General features: G+C 44.3%; 1 protein-coding gene and 1 long non-coding RNA gene across 6 annotated transcripts in view; one reads left to right on the plus strand and one right to left on the minus strand.

Moving 5' to 3' along the window:
- Window positions 1-21,412, minus strand: part of SESTD1 (SEC14 and spectrin domain containing 1) — a 129,414-nt gene that overhangs the window by 30,401 nt on the left and 77,601 nt on the right. For 3 of the 4 annotated variants that reach the window (XM_075933734.2, XM_075933733.2, XM_075933732.2), the window contains 4 exons: window positions 18,053-18,166; window positions 12,210-12,307; window positions 10,856-10,911; window positions 4,587-4,798 (listed from right to left, as the gene is read on the minus strand). In XM_075933734.2, coding sequence (XP_075789849.1) covers window positions 4,587-4,798; window positions 10,856-10,911; window positions 12,210-12,307; window positions 18,053-18,166 — 480 coding nt within the window. The remainder of the gene's footprint in view (window positions 1-4,586; window positions 4,799-10,855; window positions 10,912-12,209; window positions 12,308-18,052; window positions 18,167-21,412) is intronic. The other variant, XM_075933735.2, reaches the window with a different exon arrangement.
- Window positions 1-21,412, plus strand: part of LOC142830199 (uncharacterized) — a 58,839-nt gene that overhangs the window by 4,347 nt on the left and 33,080 nt on the right. For both annotated transcript variants that reach the window (XR_012905233.2, XR_016350058.1), the window contains exons 2-3: window positions 1,715-1,796; window positions 11,093-11,170. This is a non-coding gene — a long non-coding RNA (uncharacterized LOC142830199). The remainder of the gene's footprint in view (window positions 1-1,714; window positions 1,797-11,092; window positions 11,171-21,412) is intronic.

The raw sequence follows: 21,412 nt of genomic DNA on the forward strand, positions 1-21,412 counted from the left end.
CAAAACTCAGGGAGACTGGGAAAAGGAGGTGGGAGAGGGGAAGAGAGAGGGTGTGAGAGGGGAGGGCAACTAAAATGATCAGGGGTTGGGAACTGGTCCCATATGAAGAGAGGCTAAAGAGACTGGGACTTTACAGTTTAGAAAAGAGGAGACGGAGGGGGGACAGGATACAGGTCTCTAAAAGCAGGAGTTGGGTGGAGAGGGTGCATACAGAAAAGTTCTTCATTAGTTCCCATAAAGAAGGACTAGAGGACACCAAAGGAAAGGAATGGGTAGCAGGCTTCAAACTAGTAACAGAAAGTTGTTCTTCACAAAGCAAAGAGTCAACCTGTGGAACTCCTTGCTGCAGGATGCTGTGAAGGCTAGAACTAGAACAGAGTTTAAAGGGAAGTGAGATCAAGTCATGGAGGTTGGGTCCATGGAGTGCTATTAGCCAGGGGGTAGGAGTGGTGTCCCTGTCCAAGGTTTGTGGAAGGCTGGAGAGAGATGGCACGAGACAAATGGCTTGGTCACTGTTTTCGGTCCATCCCCTCCAGGGTCTCTAGGGTTGGCCGCTGTCAGCAGACAGGCTACTGGGCTAGATGGACCTTTGGTCTGACCCAGGACGGCCATTGTAAGCTCAGGGTAGGGGGTCTCAGTGGACCACCTTGATTTTCATGCACACCTGCTCCTGGGTGGCCAGGCTGGCAACTCTCCTGCCCTAGCCGGCCACTTTCCTGTGCCTAGTGCGGAGGTCGTGGACAAGGTCCACGATGTCTGCACTAGCCCAGGCGGGTGCCCGCCTCTTGCGGTCCCGGGCAAGCTCCCGGGAGCCGCCAGCCTGGTCCTGGGAAGAGGGGGAGGGCTGGGGGGCATCGGGTGAGTGGCTCGATCCATGCCAGGTGCAGGGTCTGCTGGCTGGGTGCTGGCAGGCTTGCACCTGGCACGGGCACCGTAGCCAGCCCGTGCCCCTTTAAGGGGTCCGGGGCCGGGAGGGGGGCAGACGAGTTTCCCTGGTGTTGGCCAGAGTGGCCACCAGGGAAACCTGGGGAGGGCTAGCCTCCCATTAGTTCGAATTAAGGGGCTACACACCCCTTAATTCGAACTAGCTAGTTCGAACTAGGCTTAATCCTCGTAAAATGAGGTTTTCCTAGTTCGAACTAAGCGCTCCGTTAGTTCGAATTAAATTCGAACTAACAGAGCACTAGTGTAGTGCCTATGAAAGTTAGTTCGAACTAACGTCCGTTAGTTCGAACTAACTTTGTAGTGTAGACATACCCTTGGTGAAGATAGGGAAAAACTGCTCATTTGGTATGGAAGACAAAACAATCATCAGTACCTGATGATCTGGTTTAGTATCCTTGCCCTCAAACCGGCAATGCCAGCAGGTGTCATGTGTCAAGTATAGTGGGACAGATGAATGGATTTGGGCTGTTTATTGTAGGGACATCCCAATAGGGCCTATATGAAGGGTTGATTGCTTGAAGCAAGTCTCAGATACTCTCAATTCCTTCAACAGCTATATATGGCTAGACGATGGATAATGGATGCAGAACTTCTTGGGCCACAGTCTGAACTCACTTTCCCATGTGCGGATGAAGGATTATCATCTGGAACCTCCAATACTTCTGAAGTGAAGGCCTGTTTCTATTCAACCATCGTAGCTGTTGGTCCAATGGGTGAAAGCTCCTGCCTAGAGACTTAAGAGAGTAATATTCCTATCTCTTTCACATAGTTTCAACTTCTGGTGTCACATCTCTCAGCAAGATCAGACCCAAAAGACGACTGGGGATAAGGAAGAGTGACAATATCCTCTGGTAAGTTGACAGTAAAACCTGTTATCTGGCAAGCCCAGGGATTAGGGTGTGCCAGTAACCTAAAAATTCTCATTATCTGGCGGGGGAGGGGGGGGGCAGGAGCTGTGTGGGCCCTACCTGGGGGCAGGGGAGGAGGGAAGTGGCCTGCTGAGGAGGGGTGGATGCTGGGGGGCGTGGGATGCGGAAATGGCAGGGGCGGCCTGCCAAGGGGGGGCGGAAGGGGATCCGCGGGGGAGCTGGCCTTCTGGGGGTGCCAGAAGCCGCGGGGGGACTGGCCTTCTGGGGGTGCCAGAAAACGCGGGGAGAGCCGGGTTCAGCTGATTGTCCACCGTGACCGCTGCATCTTTTTCAGAGCTACTGCTCTCAGGATGGAATCCCCCTGGTACGTGCTGCACACTCCCCCCGGCGTCAGAAATTTGCCGGTTTCTAGTTTTCCAGATGCTTAAGTTCCAGATAGCACAGGTTTTACCGTATATTTTGATTAGTCTCAGAGACTGGGGCATTCCAGTAGTCAGGATTCAGAGATTCAGTGCATCCCTGGTCATCGTGAATGGCAGATCTTTCCGGTGACTAGTCAGTACTGTTGAAGAGTCAATGTGTGAATTCTTAGATAACATTTGTGGCTGAGGATTCTTGGGACTAGGAATCAGAGCAGACCCTGCTACCATCAGATCGTTTCTCCTTAGCACCTTGTTCTCAGGACTGGAAGATTGAAGAGGGTATAAGTACTTACAACCTGCATGCAAAAGTTCACCCAATTTGGCTCTCTCTTGGAAACAAACCTAGGAGGAGATCTATTCTTATGTTTATGAGAGCGTTCCACATTCTTGTGAGAAGCCGTAGGCAATGATTTGTTGGGCTTACCATCTCTGGCTTCCACTCCTCAACTCATGTTTGGAGGGGCATTGCTTGTCGGATAAGGCTGACATATAAGCGAGTCTCCTCAGATTGAATTCTCACAGCCTTCTCCATAAGATGTTTTCTCAGCTGGGGCCCTTGAGTCTCATGGAAGAAATGAACTGCAAGTGCTGCCCTTTGCAGACAGTAACAACAGTGTTGTTGGTCATGAAGAATGAGAAAGTTCTTGAACCACAGGACTCTGGGCATACATAGTCTTTGTCCACAGAAAAACACACATACCCCTCCAGTGTGGGGAGAAATCTAGGTTATACTAAATACACAAAGACTAAAAACTCTATCTATAGTAAAAAGTAAAATATATACACGACTGTTAAGAAGCAGCACAGAGAAATCTATGGACACAAAGGATTCCAACTCAAGCCATGTGGTTGTAAGAAGAAACTGGAGGGTATAAGTTTACAATACATCTTATGCCCTCGGTTCGTAGCATAAGGAAAACAAGTGCCTAGCTGTAGATGAACAGACACTGTTTGCTAGACATCCCAAATGTCCACAATACAATATTTTTTCTTAAATGCTTATCTGATAAAAGTCTAGGCATTTAGCTATGACAAGGCTATGCTGTACCACGGTGGCAGTGCAAAGAAGGCTTAGGGCTGGCGTAAGTGGCCAACAGGGCAGGATTATGAAAGGGGCTTTAGGGACAGTAATGATGCCATTCCTTCTTTCTGCTCCTCCCCCGCCTCCGCTGCCACGAGCATGGCCACGAGCATGGCCACGAGCGCCGCTCACCTGCAGGTTACACCCCTGCCACTCCCACTGGCCGGGAATCATGGCCAAGAGGAGTAGCAGCATATACAGGGCCGCACAGAGCCACCTGTTCCCCCCAACCCCTGCATTAGATAAGCGCCATAATCCCGTCCCCTTAGTAGCTGTGACGAGGCAGGCCGCCTCCACCCTGCGGAGGCAAACCCGCCCCACACTGACCCCGCAGTCGCACTCACGCTTCTGGGGGCAGCCCGGAAAGTACAAGAGGCGTGTGGCCCCTGTACCGCTGCCGCCTCTCAGCTGAGAGTCAGGGGTGGGGCCAGAACAGAACACTAGCCGACGTGCCGGAGCCGGGCAGGCGGCGCGGCGGCCATGCCATGCACGACAGCTGACGTCATGATGGGAGGATGCCGGCGCGGGACATTTAAAGCCAGAGAATTCCCAGGAGAAGGAGATCCAGGAAGGAGGTACAGGGGAAGGAGGCCAGCAGAGGGTGGCAGAGACCCGGGAGGAAGCACGCCCAGGAGGGACAGCCCCCGAACCGAGAGCCAGGCCCATGGGGATGGCAGAGGGTCTGGCGAAAGATGAAGGGGTAGGAAGTAGCCCAGGGCGGGGCTTGGAACCAGTGAGTTTCGGGCATCAGTCCCGCCGGCTGGACAGGTTTCAGTGAACCTGTCCTTAGGGCCCTGGGCTGGGGCCCGTGAGAGAGGGCAGGCCTGGGCCCCCCTACCCAGGATAGCGGGCGAATTATGCGTCTAGTGGCAGGACAGAGCCAGCAAAGACTATTAAGGACCTACCCCAGGTAGGGAGAACATGAGTGGAGGCGTCTAAATACGCAGTTGTCTGAGCGGGGTGGGTGGACCGCTCGTACAGTTGCCCATTAACTCCACCAGTGGCATGACTGTGCCGGGGCGGGCAATGGTCCCCAAGTTAAAAACATGTGCATGCTATAGGAGTACACTGAGAATAGATAAGTATTTTTAACAGCCCAACCAACAACAAAAGCCCACCACACCATAGCTGTCTGTAACATGTGCTGTTAAAAATACTACAAGACAGACTAAAACAAGATTAGTTTTAGATGGATTTTTGATAATCATGCAAAGACAAAAGACTAAATGATGAAAAAAAACATGGTACCAAGAGAATCTTGGTGCTTACCTGCATTACCTTCTGTTGAATCTCCTCTAGTTGTGTGCGTTTGCTACGCAGCCTACAAACTTCCTGGTAGCGTGTATATTGTTCTCGGAGCGAATCTAATAGCTTCATGACCTGTGGCTGAGCAAGCAGCTCATCATCCATGGGAGACCATGAGACTCCTGCGTCCGAACCATTAAACCGACGCTGCTGTAGCTCTGATAGCAGCTCATGACCTTTAAAGATAAATAGAATAATACAGTCATAATTAGGGCTCTACCAAATTTACGTTCCTTTCGGATGTCATAGGATTTAAAAATTAGTAAATTTCATGATTTCAGCTATTTAAATCTGAAATTCCACAGTTCTGTAACTGTTGGAGTAATGATCCAAAAAGGAGTTGTGAGGGTGGGGGGAGGGGGAGAGAAGGGGTCTTGTGGTACTGCTACCCTTATTTCTGCACTGCTGCTGGCGATGGCATGCCTTCAGAGATGGAAATCTGGAAAATGTTGGCTGGTAGCCCTGCTCTGAAGGCACAGCCACCACATCCAGCAGCAATGTAGAACTAAGGATGGCATGGTATCGCCATCCTTCCTTCTGCACTGCTGAATGTAAAGTGGACCTTCAGTCAGCTGCTGTCACTCTCCAACCACCCACTAGTAAAAGCAGCAGCACAGAGGGTTCATCTAGACTACAGACCTTTTCCGGGATACGAAAAGCTCTGGTGCATCCAAGGAATGCGTCTGCTTTTCTGAAAAAAAATGTCGGAAAAGTGGACGGGTTTTGTCGGCATGCCCCCCGTCAACCTTGTTTCACAAGGAAGAAGGGATGTTCCAAAAGAGGGTTTTTTCCCCCAAAATTTGGCCCCGTATAGATGGGCCAAATGTTGGAAAAGCCTCTTTCGGAAGAAAAGAAGAAAAAGATATGCAAATTGTCATGCAAATCATCATGCTTACTTCTGTGTTGTTGTTGGCAGGGCACCACCTTCAGAGCCTGGGACCCAGCTGCCACTTTCCAGCCACTACTCTCCAGCTAGGAAGGCAGCACAGAAGTAATGGTGGCAATACCATGCCCCCCCCTAAAATAACCTTGCAATCTCCCTGTAACTCATTTTTAGATCAGGACCCCCAATTTGAGAAATACTGGTTCCCCTTGTGAAATCTGTATGGTATAAGGTAAAAGCACACACAAAAAAAGACCAGTCGGAGACCAGATTTCAGTCTATGATGTGTTTTTCATGGCTGTGAATTTTGTAGGGCCTGACTCAATCATTTAATAACCAGAGATGTAGCCAAAACCATTAGGCAGCACTATTTGAAAGCAAACAGTTTTCCATAAATTTAACCAATATTCTAAAAGATAACCAACTTATATTTTCAAGTAGTTTTCAAGAGTGAAAATTGACTTTCTATAGTCCTAGATACAACTAACATCTAAAAGGTTTACCTCAGTAAATAAACGTAACAACTCTTAATCAAATGTAATGATGTAAATAAATGAAATACATACTGAAGGCTACATGGACTTAAAAAAACAATTACTAATAGGGATGTGAACCAGTTAACCAGTAAGCATGAGGCTTTCTGGTATGCTTACCAGTTAACTGGCCCTGACCCTTTAACTCCAGCAGTAGCGAGTAGCACCGGGCCAGAAAAGCCACAGTGGGACCCAGGGTGCAGCCTTAATTTAAATCAGTTAACCACTATAATTTAACCATTTACTGTTTTAACATCTCTAAATTGTGGAGCACAATTTTGACCCTCTCATATCTACAATATATGCTGGCTCATTCCAAGCCACTGTATACACACACAAAACAGCTTTCAAACTTCCACTTCCTCTCTATATTCATTTTTAGACATAATGGATGAGATGGAAGCACTGATGAATTCAGCTATATGAATTGGTGATCTCATAATATTTAATGTAAAGTATTCATACTAAGCCCAGTTTTGAAACCAAAACAGTATTTTTACCAAGACTGTGTTTGCAGCTTCTTAACCTACTTCTTTGCTTATCCAGGGCCCCATTATGAGACTCTTATACAGACCAAGTAGCACCTTAATCCACAAGTATTTTCAATGATTTCTATAAAATTATTTGTGGCGTGAGGTGCATCTGGCCACCACTGACTAACTATTTAACTAGCTTTTGGATGGTGTTAATAATTAAAAACAATAAGTCACTTACAAATAATTAAAAAACTGACACAATAAGGAAAGGAAAAAAAAAAAAAACCTATTTCACCATTTTTTTCCCTGTTCCAATAGTTTAAAAGAACTACAAGGGCAACATACAAATCAATAAAAATTATAGGCTTTAATTATTATTAAAAATAGAAAAACCCACCATATTGTGAAGCCTAAACAAAGATAAATAGTGCCAGTTCCCCTATATGTCTCAACAATATTCCTGTTAATAGGGAAGATGGCTGAGACCACCACTCATTTTATGTAAGCCAGTGAACAGTGATTTTTGGTTTGCATTGTCTTAGAAGTGAAAATCTCCCTGGTCAACTGCTAACTATAGTAGGGTATGTCTACACTACCCTCCTAGTTCGAACTAGGAGGGTAATGTAGGCATACCGCACTTGCAAATGAAGCCCGGGATTTGAATTTCCCGGGCTTCATTTGCATAAACTGGGCGCCGCCATTTTTAAATCCCTGCTCGTTCGAACCCCGTGCCGCGCGGCTACACGCGGCACGAACTAGGTAGTTCGGACTAGGAAGCCTAGTCCGAACTACCGTTACTCCTTGTGGAATGAGGAGTAACGCTATTTCGGACTAGGAAGCCTAGTCCGAACTACCTAGTTCGTGCCACGTGTAGCCGCGCGGCACGGGGTTCGAACGAGCAGGGATTTAAAAATGGCGGCGCCCAGTTTATGCAAATGAAGCCCGGGAAATTCAAATCCCGGGCTTCATTTGCAAGTGCGGTATGCCTACATTACCCCGCTAGTTCGAACTAGCGGGGTAGTGTAGACATACCCAAACATACATCTGAATTCTCTAATGAAGTCGCATTCTTTTGCTCTGACAATGGAACAATTAAGGATGTTATTAAAGTTCTAATAAATATAAAATTACCTGAAATGATCAAGGCTTTGGAAGTATCCAAGTCATTTTTTTAAAACCTCATGCCACAATATTTTGTATTGCACTAGCTAATACAAATTATATTTAGATGTTTATCATCAATGTGGTTTAATATATAAAACTCATAAGACATTAGGATGGCTCCAAGACAAACAAATTATCGTAGGAGTTTTCAGAAGCTATACTTCTGGCAAAACCTTGAACTTTTATTGACATAACTTTTCAGCAATTAAATATTTTATTATTTCATAGAAAAATATTCAGGTTTTTTTTAAGTTCACACAAACTCTTAAAATAGAGAATTTAAGTGTGAATTTGGAGTCCATAAAAGATGCTGAATGTATAGTTCCAGCAGATTGAAATCCTTTAATTCCAGAAGAGGTACAAAACTAACCTCAAAAGTGTAAACTTCCCCATCTTTTCCCTATTTGTTTCATATCTCATGTGGAAGGAGAAAGATTTTAATTTGTGTAAACAATTAAAAAATGTGGCTTATTAAAAGAGGGTGAATAGGACTGCCGATTATGGAGGGTTGTGTGACATGGACTCTGTCTTGGAGGAACTAAACTGAGATCACCAGTTCTTTTCACACTACAGGTTGTACCTCCAAAATCCAGCACTCTCTGGTTCGGCAACATCCCTGGCCTGGCAGGACCATGGATGCTCCTGGACTAGAGAGCCCAGGAGCCTAAGGACAGGAGGGCCAGCTGGGCTGGGCATCAGGGTCAGCAGCCCAACTGGTGACAGCACAGGATATGACTGGAGCCCTGCAGCAGCCTACAGGAGTGCGGGGCTGAGGCCGTAGCCCCAGGGCAGCGCAGGGTCAGAATCCCGCAGCAATCCCCAGGAGCACAGGGCCAGGACTGGAGCCTCATGGCTTCCCCCAGCAGCACAGGCCTGGGGCTGGAGTCAGAGCCCCACAGCTTCCTACGGCTGCGTGGGGCTGGGCCAGGGCTGGAACTCCAGTCCCCCTGGATGCTGCCAGCTGTGCCAGACCAGAGCTCCGTGGCAGGAACTGGAGCCTATGCTGCCCAGGGAGCCAGCAGTATCTGGGTAAGCAGCCCAGCCAGGTTGGGGGGAGGGCAAGGCCGTGTTGCCTGCTGGAGCAGCCTGCCAGCAGGGGGTGATGGGCTTGAGGGCCAGTGGCAGGAAACCTCCACTGGTTCAGCAAATGGTCTTGTTTGGGACCACTCAGATTCTGAGGATGCCGGACCAGGGAGGTCCAACCTGTAGAACCACCCCCCATATTAAGAACTTTCACTCACTAGTTATCTGAGCTTGCTTTCAACAGAATAGAAAACTGAAGGTTTTGTAACTCAAGACCATTACCAGCCACAAGAGCCATCAGCTGGCCTAACGTAGACATTCCAATATTGCATCCAGAACTCTAACTACAATTGGAGAGGACCATTAGGCAAAATTAGACTTTCAAATTCTACTGGTATAATCTGAATACTCAGTATATGTTAAGAGCTTTTCAGATTGCAGCAAACAACCTCAATATGGTACCAATGTCCTACTCTCACATACTTTGTTTCTATTATGCAAGAGCTAACCAACTGCCAGGCCACGACCCGCTGCCGGGCCGCAGACTTCTCCAGACTTCTGGGGACCAGGTCTGGGATACACTGCTCTCACCGTGGCTGTTGGGAGAGGTGTATCCTAGCCTGCGCCTCTCAGCCAACCAGTTCCAGGCAGGGTCTCCTCCTGGTCATGGAACAGCACTTCCCTGTGCAGTAGGAAGACCATACAGAGCCCTCCCACTGCGCAGAGAAGCATTCTTCTGCAGCCAGGAAAAGACCTCCCACAGCACTCTCGCCATACAGCAACCCACTCTTCCACGGCCGGAAGAGATCCTGCTCCTAGCCACTGCTGGTTGGCCGAGAGGTGGGGGAGGCACCGGGTGGTGTACCTCTGCTCCAGCCCCCAGAGCCACTACAACGTGGGCAGCAGCACAGGGCTAGGTGAAAGGGGCAGGGTAGACACTGGGGGCTCTGGAGGCTGAGCTAGTAGTGGGGGAGTATGAGGACAGGGCTGGCACTGGGGGACTCTGGGGATGGAGCTAATATTGGGGGCTGCATTGGGAGAGACTCGAGGGGGTTGGGTGAAGTAGGAAACAGGAGGCTGGTACTGGAGGGTCTGGTGAGGGGGGCTCTAAGGGGCTGGCACTGAGGCATTTGGGATGGGGGGGCTGGCATTGGGGGCTCTCAGGGTAGGAGGCTGGCATAGAGGGTTTGAGTGCAGGGGACTCTGGAGTCTGGTCTTGGGAAGTAGTAGAGAAGAAGGGGGCTTTAGGTGTTAGGGCTGGGCTTTTGGCAGACCTGTAACAGTTTATTTGCATATTCATCATTTGCATAATGAATATGCAAATAAAATTATTCCAGTTCACCAAAAATTGTGAATGGGTTTGCCAGTCCCCAGTATCAAAAGGGTTGGGAACCAGTGATCTAAGGCATGCAGGAAAAGGATGTGAGTCACAGTAGATCTCTCTGGAAAATATTAATAGGTCCCACAGATTGGCTAATGGGATGCTGAGGTAATATTCTCAATATTTCTATTCTAGAGACTAAGACTATATCTGTGTAGTATTACTCATTTCCCTTTATTCAAGGGAACTGAATTTTTAAGCAAATTCTAAGTTTAAATCTACCACTGCTGTTCTACTTAACTGGTTAATTTTGGCCTAGCAAAACTTAATTTTTAATTGTTTTGATGACACTCAAGAGAGAAGGTAAGAGTTAAACAGGCATGGGGACATTTCACTTACACAAATAGTCCTCAGAACTAGGCTGTGGCAAATTGTCAGAATGATGTGGGAAAAATACATTCAGTGTTGTAACCATTTGGTGGCTAATGAGAGTAATTCATTCATCAGTGGTGACAACTTTGCATATTTCAGAAACATTGTATTTAATTTATACAATTAAAAAATTAGGTATGGTGTTAGTGTAAATGATATTACATTATTAAGATAGTGACTGATTTTTTCAGAGAAGAGAGAGAGATTTTTCCATTTACCAACACATTTTTCAAGTTTTTTTTTAAACTTAAATGTTAATACATGTTCTTGTTAAGTTTATTCCACTATGAAGTTAGTTAAGATATTAGCATCTCATCCTTTATGCTTTCATATAAGGATTTAAAACAATATATAAAAAATATAATAGTGACCCAAAAATGATCATTTTTAGTTGACTGTACCTGTCTGTAGTACTGTCTCTGGATCAACGGATGGAAGAAAGTTTAAATCCATAGACCTTGTAATTAAAAAGTAAACATATTATTTATTAGTTGTATTACAGTAACACCAAGATATCATAGCTACATTTTATAAAAAGATAGTAAGAGATAGCCCCTGCCTCAATAAGCTAATAATCTATATAAAGCAAGACAGATGAAGAGTGGGAGTAAAAAAATGTAATTATCCCTGTTTTACAGATGGGGAATGGGGAGACAGATGCACTGTGATCTGCCACTACCGATCAAGACCTCAGCATCTTGCCCAGAGACATACAGGTAGTCTGTGGCAGAGCCTAGTGCTGAGCTATCCTACCCATCCTTGCGCTTGTGGCTCTTTGTAAACATATACCTAGTAATATTTTATAGCAAAATAGTAAAGATAAAAATGAGTGAAAACACTTTTGGTACATTAATATGGCAATGCATGTAACTTAAAACAAAATTAAAGCTGACAAGCAATTACTTATTAACATGCTCTAGTTGCTTTGGTATTTAAAGATGAGACAGACATTAATACTGTGGATATTTATAAATCAATATTGTAGAAAACCTTTCAAAGAAGTTTTATTGCACTAGGAAATGTCCCACATTTCTATTTACACAAAAGATCAGATTTCACCACCCCCAACAAAAATTCAGATACCTGCATCCTTTAGAATTTTTATACAGAACTTCTCATCTCTGTTTCACTCTTCTCCCTATTTCCAAGTATTTGGCTAAATGCATTCAATCACAGCGACCACCTACTTGGAACCCTTTCTCCCTGGCAGTTTGTGATGATAACTAGCAGTTTAATCTTTAGCAGGTCTATTATGTTTAAAATAATGGGAAGAATCTGATGGGAAACAAATGGAGTCAATAAATTGAAACTTGAGGCTTATGCTTCAGCGCTGACTCATCCCATTTCACTTCAGCACAAACATACATGCTAGGAATGGAAGGATCAGTGAAGAACTTGTTAATCAAAGCTCCTTGCGGTATCAATAACGTAACAGATAATCACATTAACAGTTTGAGCTTCACTTTATTGATCATTCCCAAACTGAGAATGCAAAGAGAGGTATCACTGGGATCAAGCACATCTGGCTTACTTAGCTGCTAAGGCCTGATCCTGCAATTAACTGTGCAGAGGAACAGAAATCTGACCATATGCAATCAGTTGCAGGGTAAGAGCCTTCGTGCTTGCCAGAAAACAAAGTGTTGAAAAATACTTGTGTTCTCCACCAGTCCCTTCACATTAAATTTCATGTTGTAGCTGAGCTGGCAATTAATACGTACGCTGAAACATGTCTATTTTAAAAAGCAATTTACATACCTCTCTTTCTCCTGTTGATTTCCTTTATCACTTCCATTGTTAATTAAAGCAAGCTCATCTAATAATGATGTAGACTCTTTTGTAAACTTTTCAAATACCTAAATAAAAATACTTTAAATTAAAAGAGAGCATTTACTTTAAGAACTAAATGAAATTAATGTAGTGCTTGTGAAAGATGTAGTTTGACATTACCAGTTGAAATGTATCCATATTACTCTGTTAATATGCTTCAAACTTGACAAAGTAATTACCTCCCAGACTCCGACGATATAGGAAAAAGGTTAGAAAATATAATTTCCCTTCAATGACAGAGGCCTGCAGTGTTAGATTCTCCAGGGAATTAAGCAACTGTATGTTAGAATACATTCAAGTTAGGACTGAATTTTGAAATGCTTACAAGATCCTGAAGAATTTCTCAAAACTTAAGTCTTCATTGCCATAGTTACTCATCCAGTCCATTTAATCCTTTGCCTTTTTTATGACTGCCTCTTAAGGACTGTGGTGGGAATTTTTGTTACATGTCCTCTAAAAATGGATTAAGTACATCAACTGTTATCAGAATGTCTAGCTTTTGGTCTGTACTAATTTGGGCTGCACTGAAACAAATAACTTTCAGAGACAAAGAAGAACATTCTAAAGGAAAAAAAATATCTTGGTCAAGGTTCCTTGAAATGTATTGGCTTTTGGATGTCAGAGAGCAAAGTCTATAGAGTCAGGCACTACATGTACTTGTTCAGTTTCTGTGTTCTGAGTATATTAAAATGGAGTGTCAATTCGTTCTAGTAGTGATAATATTGTGCAATCTGCATTCCTGTCCACTAGAAACTGGACTGGAAACAATCACTCATTTCACTATAGATGGGTATCAACTTCCAGCTGCTAATTACCTCATCAACTGCTAAACTTTGGCTTGGACATGTAGCTTCTGTACCCCATCCAGAGTATTCAGGCATCAATTGAAAGCCTACTGGACATGAATTCGATAGCCCTCTCAATAACAATATAAGTTTACAACATGTTCATACACTGTAATATGAAACGCTTTACAAGACTAAATGCAGTAATGAAACAGAAAGACATTTTTCAGCTGAGATCTGAAAATAGAACCAAGAAAGGTTATTCTAGATGGCAGGAGCCGGAAAAGAAAAAGTCCTTGCACCGACATTATGGAAGTTAGGGATGTAAAAGTGACTAGTTGCTTACCCCTCCTTCACTACCTGTATAAGAGGAATGCAAGGAGGGGGAACAGGAGCTGGTGCTGGGGGGAACTGGCTTAAAAGCCAGTTCCCCCCAGCACCATCTTTGGGGGCACAAAAGAGGCAGAGGCATAGCGGGGGATTGGGTGCAAGCCGGGAATCGGGTGATTCCTGGCTCAGCCCAGTCCCCCCCCACTGTGCTTCTGCTTTTTAAATGTATTAAGAGCCACCTGGCTCTTGATACATTTAAAAAGCAAAGGCGCAGGGAGGGGGACCAGGAGCAAGCTGAGAATAGCAGTCTCGGCTTACTCCTGGTGCCACCCCACCCTCGCCGCACATCTGCTTTTTAAATGTAATGTAAATTAAAACAGCTCTTAATACATTTAAAAGGCAGAGCCGCAGCGGGGTTAGCTCCTGGGCTGGGAGCTAACCCCATTGTGGCTCTGCAGTTCCCCCCCACTGACTACTTGATTTAACCGATTACCCGCAATTTAACATCCCTAATGGAAAGTATACAAAAGGGAGAGACAGGAGTCCAGTGCTAGATGACGAGAAGAGTCAGACATCTGTAAGACAGCATCAGTAGAGAACATTTTCTGAAATTAATAGGCAAACAGAGGCTGATCAGTATTTCTATTCCTACTAGGGTAGTATATTTGTTTGCTTCTTGCAAATGTGAAAAGGCAATTACAGAAAGATTTCACAGTAATGTGTGCTGGACTTGGGGAGATATCAAAGAAGGGAGTGGCAATTTTGAAGGTAAAGAAAGTGAAGGAGTTGATGAGGATTTCAACAGAAGCAGAATCAAGGTAGTGACACAAAACAGAGGCAAAAAGACTACCTCTTTACAGATATAAGGAATATGTGAGAAGGTAAGGTGAGGGTTCAGGATCACATGCACAGTGGAAGCAAATGAGGATGGAAAGAGAGCATAAAGCTGTGTTTAAGGATGCTCATCTTGTCTTTTGAGATATTTAGCTGAAGAAAACTGAGAAAGCAATAGGTTTCTCTAGCCCAGGGGTGAGGAACCTTTTAAGGGGGGCCACTGACCCATTTAAAAAAATCAGGGGCCACACACAAATAAGAAGCAAAAAACTCTCACTGATGCAGCCCCCAACTGACAAGAAGAAAAGTACTTCCCATATTTTCCTTGTACACTAGAGCCTAGGAGGGCTCCAGCTCCACAGAGGGGAGGGTGGCAGAGGGAAGGGACCTGGTGTTGAAGTGCAGGCTCCAAAAGCCCCAAGCCTTGGGGACCAGATCCACATATGCCAGAGGCCACATCTGATCCCTGGGACTTAGGTCCCCCCCTTGCTTTAGCCTCTCAGACATCATTTATTTACTACAACCCTAACCTTTTTTCATTTGCAGACCCATAAAAAAAGTCAAATGGAGGTGCACAGCCCTTTGGAAATCTTAGACAGACTGCAGACCCCCACTGAATTGCAGACAAGTTGAACATCCCTGTTTTATGATAAAAACAGAGTTCTGTGGTCTCCTTAGGTTACCCTGGAACTTGACATTTCTGCTGTCAGCCATTTTATGTATCCAGCCACTGCTAGCTGAAAAACAAATACCACATAGCTAGCAATAATCTTAGGGCTCTGAAAGGCAAGGCCAAACAGGTGCATAACTGCAGTTTTGCTAACAGAAAAGGAGGACAGAACAGAGAATTATTGCACTATTGCTGGGGTCACACAGTGCCCGAGGGAGGCAACACTATGAAAAAGGAAGGAACATTTGGAAAGCAGTCTTTGATTTTAAGTGACCCTGACATGCACATGTTATTGTTGTTCAAATTAAAAATACTCCAATAAATGATAATTAACTTAGTGACCTGCTAAGGATTACTATGGTGACCCACCAGGAGGAAGTTAAGCAAGAGAAAAAAAAACCCACACGTAGGAGCAGTCTGAAGAATCATAGAATACTAGAACTGGAAGATACTTAATAGGCTATGTCTATACGGCTTCTTTCTTGTGCAAAAGCCTATGCAAATGAAGCATAGATTAGCATATTTCTGTGCTTCATTAGCATAATTAGGGGCCTTTTTGCGCAAGAGGCTTTTGTGCAAAAAGGAGCTGTGTAGATGGCTCCTTTTTGCGCAAAAATCCCCTCTTGTGCAAGATCTGTTCTTGAAAAAAAATGAGGAAGAACCGCTTTTGCGCAAGAGGGGGTATTTGAGCAAAAAGGAGCCATCTACACAGCTCCTTTTTGCACAAAAGCCTTTTGCACAAAAACGGCCCCTAATTAATTATGCAAATGAAGCAGTATAGACGTAGCCTTTGAGAGGTCATCAAGTCCATTCCTGTGCACTCACAGCAGGACTAAGCACCATCTAAGATGACCCCTGATAAATATTTATCTAACTTCCTCTTAAATATCTTCAATGATTGAGATTCCACAACCTCTCTAAGCAATTTATTCCAGTGTTTAAGCACCCTGACAGAGAGGAAGTTTTTCCTAATTTCCAACCTAAACCTCCCTTGCTGCAATTTAAGCCCATTGCTTCTCATCCTTTCATCAAAGGTGAACAATTTTTCTCCCCCTCTTTTTAATGCCATTTTAGGTACCTTAAAGCTACTATCATCTCCCCTCTTAGTCTTCTCTTTTCCACACTAAACAAACCCAATTCTTTCAGTTTTCTCTCATAGGTCATGTTTTCTAGACCTTTAATCATTTTTGTTGCTTTTCTCTGGACCCTATCCTATTTCTCCATGTCTTTCCTGAAATGTGATGCCCAGAACTTGACACACTACTTTAGTTGAGGCATAATCAGCACTTAGTAGAGCAGAAAATTTATTTCTCCTGTCTTGCTCACAACACTCCTGTTAAGAAGCTTTTCTTCGGGCAAGAAGCTGACACCTTCACTCCCTAGGAGATGGATAAAGAAAGGGCCCCATTAGTCTGGCTGTTAATTATCATCTCAGACTTTGGGTAACTATAAACGTTTGGGAAGTTTGAACCTACTGGTACAGCATATATGCTTTAAATGGAGGAGCTGTGTCCCTATTGATTTATTCCTAACACTACAAGAACAGTTACCACTCTCTGGACTCTGAAATTCAGGGTAACAGACACAGCTTTCTGATCCCTCACAGATCCATGGAGTACAGGTTGAAAACCACTGCCATTGAGTAAAAACATACTGAAGTGCTACTGTAATAAGAAAAGGCTCACAACTGCTGCTTGTGTTTTGCCAATCTTGAAGCTGAAAACACTTCTGTTTTCAGAGCTAAAAACATATTCAGACCAAAGTAGTCAGTCTGCTTTTAAAATCATATAATATAAAAGGGAGGCCATTACTCCACTTTCAAGGTTGGGTTTTGTTTTAAAAATACATTTTAAAATAATATATTCTGATCTTAAAACAAATCTCAATGAACAGAACTAAATATACTGAATTATGTACATACCAAAGACTCCCTAAGTAATTTGAATCTATTAACAATTTAGAGGTAGCAAGTATAAACTGCAAACTTGCATCTACCAGGAGGGATTCACCATGATGGAACTTTTAAATCTGGTTATGGCTCTTCCGTAGAATCCTATCTTAAAAGATTGCCTTTGAAACATGAAGAATTAGAGTATATTTTGCTTGGCCTGGGTCTTCCTTCTCTATGGCCAATCCCAGCTGATTCCAGGTAACCCAATATTCCTTGGTCCTGTTCCCTGCACTCCTGGTGGATTTTTCAACACAGAGAATATGTAACAGAGCCTAAAGAGTAAATCTGCTCCTTAAACTGTATAGCTACATTTGCTTTGCTACTGCTGAAGAAAATTCAATTTCTACTAGAATATTAAGACTCTACATTTTTAAGATGCATTTTTCCTCATTTGACTGCATTATAATGTATTCTAAACACTGAGGTGGTAAAAGCCATACACACCCAGAAAAACATAGTACAGGCAGTCCCCAGGTTACGTACAAGATAGGGACTGTAGGTTTGTTCTTAAGTTGAATTTGTATGTAAGTCGGAACTGGTACATATTGTAGGGGAAACTCTAGCCAAACATTTCTCCAGAGCTCAGTTTTATTCTCCCACACCTCACTTCCCTCAGTCCTTTATTCTCAAACTGAGGTGTCTGCTGAGAAAAGCCGCTCCGCGTCTCCCTGGTCTGCTGGGGGGGGGGGGGCACACTAGCTTCGCGTCTCCCTGGTCTGCTAGGGGGAAGCAGCTAGTGCGGGGTTGCCTCACCCCGTTTGTAAGTAGGGATCCGATGTAAGTCGGATCCATGTAACCCGGGGACTGCCTGTACATGCCCCACAGCAGTGTTTCTCAACATTTTTTTTTTAAAAGTACCCCCTCTAAAAAAAAAATTATAAGTACCCCCAGTACCAACAGTTTTTAGACACACAATTTTTTTTCCCCACCATTGCAACACAATGTTTAGACAACTTAAGTGTTTAGACAACTTAATCGTAGCCGGGCAGGCGATGGAATTTTTTGATCGTAAAAAGTACAAAAATAATAAAACACTGTAAAACTTAAAACAAAAATTCAGTTCTCTCCAAATTTCAGTTGTGTTGACATACTCCCCCGCGCAGACTTCTCTCAAGTACCCCTAAGGGTACTCGTACCACTGGTTGAGAAACACTGCCCCTCGGCTTACAATTTGAAAGACAAAAAAACCCAGAAAACGAACCAGCCTCTTATTCAACCAGTCCATGTGATCGTAAGAAAGGCTCCCTCCAAAATCTTCTGTCAGTTGGCATGGTTCTATGTATCGAGTCAACTTGTTGGCAGATACTAAAATAACCTGTAAAATTAAGAAAGTAAGTGTTGGTAATGTGATTTTGTGAAACTTATGCTACAAAAATTAATGCATTTTATTCAGCTTGTTACTTTGAATAACAGGAAGACAAAAGGAAAAACAAATATATATTTGAAATGTTTCTGCAAAATGTCACAGGCTTTCCCATAAGTAAATCCCCACAAATCTGCAGATATCTGCTTTATATCCGCAGGTATCTGCATCCACGAATATAGATGGTAAATCTCTCAGCTTATTTTTGCAGACTCAGATACAAATTTTGTATCTGTACAAGGCTTTAATCTATAAGTAGCTGTAGGACTTGGTTTAAGCTGGTGCACATCATTTTACTCACTCTGAAAACAAAACATCTCCCAAAACCCGCACCTCAATTTGCGTATTCTACAGCTATGAAGTGTGCAGCTGAAGTAGGAAAGAGTCTATAGTTATGTTAAAACTGAGCTTAAGATGGACAGTGAGTTTTGACATACAAACTTCTCCCTAGCAACATTTCTTCAGGAATTGATATTTCACTATTCTTCCAAACTACTATAGCCCCCTTTGATTCTTAGCCCTTGAAGCTAGGATAATTATATTTTTCCAGTCTTGAAACCTGTAATCCAGTCCTTTATTCTGCACTTTGGACACATACTTCCTCTCACTCAAACTACTGGTTTGACCAAGAATTCTCCAATCTAGGCAATCTGCCTCCACTCAAGATGAATTCCAGTTGCATTATAGTCTTTGCTATCCAGGATCCAAAGTGAAAGATGTATTTTGTCATCCTAGTAACTACCTGTTACTAGTTGTGATTTGCCAGTTCTTCTCTTCCAGTGTAGTGTTAAACCTTAGGATACTACAGGTTGTATCTCTAAAAATCTAGGACTCTCTGGTCCAGACCACGGATGTTGCCAGAAGGATCACTGATATTAGTAGACTAGAGAGCCACAGCTGGCAGTGGGGAGTGCAGCCCAAGCAGTAGCAGGTCTGGTGTGGTGGGAGAATAGTCCGCAATAGAGCTGGCAGTGGGGAGCACAGCCCTGACAGCAGCCGGGCCAGCACAGCAGGGAGCACAGCCCCACCCAGATCGGAGGCAGTGGGGCCAGCAACCAGGAGCTCAGCCCAAATGCAGCCTGAGCTGGCAGCAAGAGCACAGCCGCAGCCTGAGTCAGCATGCTGGGGAATGTAGCCCCATGTGCAGAAGCTTGGGGCCAAGTGATAAGCTCCTTCCCATGGCCTCTGCAGCTCCATCTGGCGCATTCCGTGGAGGGGTTTCTATCCCCCAGCCAGGGCAGGTCCAGACTAGGTTGGGGGGGGACAGGGCAGGGAAGGGGCTCCCATCCCCCTGCAGTGGTAGCTCTAGGTTGGGTACCATAGCCGGGGGAGGGGTCGGGGTTCTTCCCCATTAGTCCCAGCACAGAGCTTGCATGGCCAGAGGAGAGGGCCCTCCTTGGCCTCAGCATGAAGCTGCCACAACCGGGGGAGGGAGAGGGTGTTCCCCTCCCCGACCCCAGCCCAGAACTGGCACAGCAGCTCCATTCTGGGGACAGCAGGCAGAGGCAGAGGCTGCACTCTGTGTAGCAGCCTTGAGCCCCTACATGAGACTTGTTAGGCAGCTTAGAGAGCTCTTAGATGCCAATTAATACTTCTCATCAAACATTTGAGAGACAATGCAAATTCACTTAAACCTGACTGACCTGTTTTTCAAGGAGTGACATTCTCAATGGACAGGAGGTTAGCAAAGGGAACCACGTTAGGGTTTAAAGAGAGAGAGCGTTTGGGGAAAAGAGATCAAGGCCCAGAAACCCAGAGGTAATACATCTGAGCAGTGCTTTTTTTTTTAATTTAAAAAAAAAGGGTGCCATTACTCCTGGGGAAAAGTTGTTGAGCTCTGACGGGAGGTGCTGGTACAGCGTCTGGAGGTACCAGTACTGCGTACTGGGCAGTACCATCAGAAAAAAGCACTGCATATGGGACAACACAGGCCTGCCTGGGACTTTAGGTACAATACATGTGTGTTCAGGCTTTCTGTTTAAAATCCTTTTACTCTTATAGGATGCATGTTCTGACAGTGAAGATACTTGATTTTAGGAAGGTTCTCTGGTCACAGTTCATCGCTGATCACAGGTGTCCCCAAAGGGAAGAAGCACAGGTGCCAAACTCTCTTACACCTGTTCGGCAGGCATGGTTGACCTAGAGGACGCTAACTCAGGACACACACTAAGAATAGGCGAATTGCAGCATTCCACTCCAGGGAACTTAAAGGCTTGAGACTGGGTGGTTGAGCTTACAGAGATTCAGAACTGCTCTGCACTTGTGACAATCATACTAAATTTCTATGTATTATTTTAAAGATAACTTATCTGAATGAGATGATGGATTGGCATTCTCTCAGCAGCCATCTGCAGAGAATCTTATTTGATGAAAAATGTCATGGTTTGTGACACATCTGCAATTTGATTGATCTAAGAATGTTCTCTAGCACTAGCCAGCATAATATAGAAGCCTATTAGTTACATTTCTATATAACTTGCATTGGTAGCAGAAGTGGCATACAATCTACTCAATAGAGATGCCATTAACAATGTATACTGATTTAATCAGAACAAACCAAAGACAGCATAATGAGGCTGCTTCCAGGCCATTATAATACTGTCATAATAGCCTGAAAGGAGCTATTCAAGAACGTATCTCTCTCCGGGAACCCACTCATAGTTCAAATATTTTGTGGGTCAGGATTAAAATATGAGTGAATTACTCACCAAGCACATTGTGGGGGAACCTCACTCCTTCTGAAAGGTTAATTTGTTGGAACCAGCCTCTTCTTTCCCAAAATTCTCACTGTTAATACTACTTGAGCTCCAAAAGTAGCAGAAACAGTCAGAGTGACACTGGCAAAAAACATGGCTTTCCATCATGTCTTGTAGACCTGCTCTGACCAGGTTTACATGTTAAAACAACAGTTAAAATGCTGATGGGCAACCTATCTAAACAAGTACTCTGTCTAGAGCCTACCTATCCTAATGCTCCCACTCTTCTCCCTGCCAGCTTTCGTCATATGCGCAAAACAAGCATTGTAAGGGTGAAATGTGCAGCCAATAGAAAAACTTTGTAAATGGCATCTAAAAGTAAGTTGGGAGTTTCAAGTCTAAGGAACTTCCTGCATGAATAACCGGACACATAATGATGCGTCTGTTGGCAGCAATCTCTCAAGGTTGAAGATGACCTCTTTCAAGAGAGTTTATTTTTATG

Source organism: Pelodiscus sinensis, chromosome 7 (genome assembly GCF_052426305.1).
Source record: "Pelodiscus sinensis isolate ZL-2025 chromosome 7, ASM5242630v1, whole genome shotgun sequence".
In the NCBI taxonomy this organism is placed as follows: Eukaryota; Metazoa; Chordata; order Testudines; family Trionychidae; genus Pelodiscus; species Pelodiscus sinensis.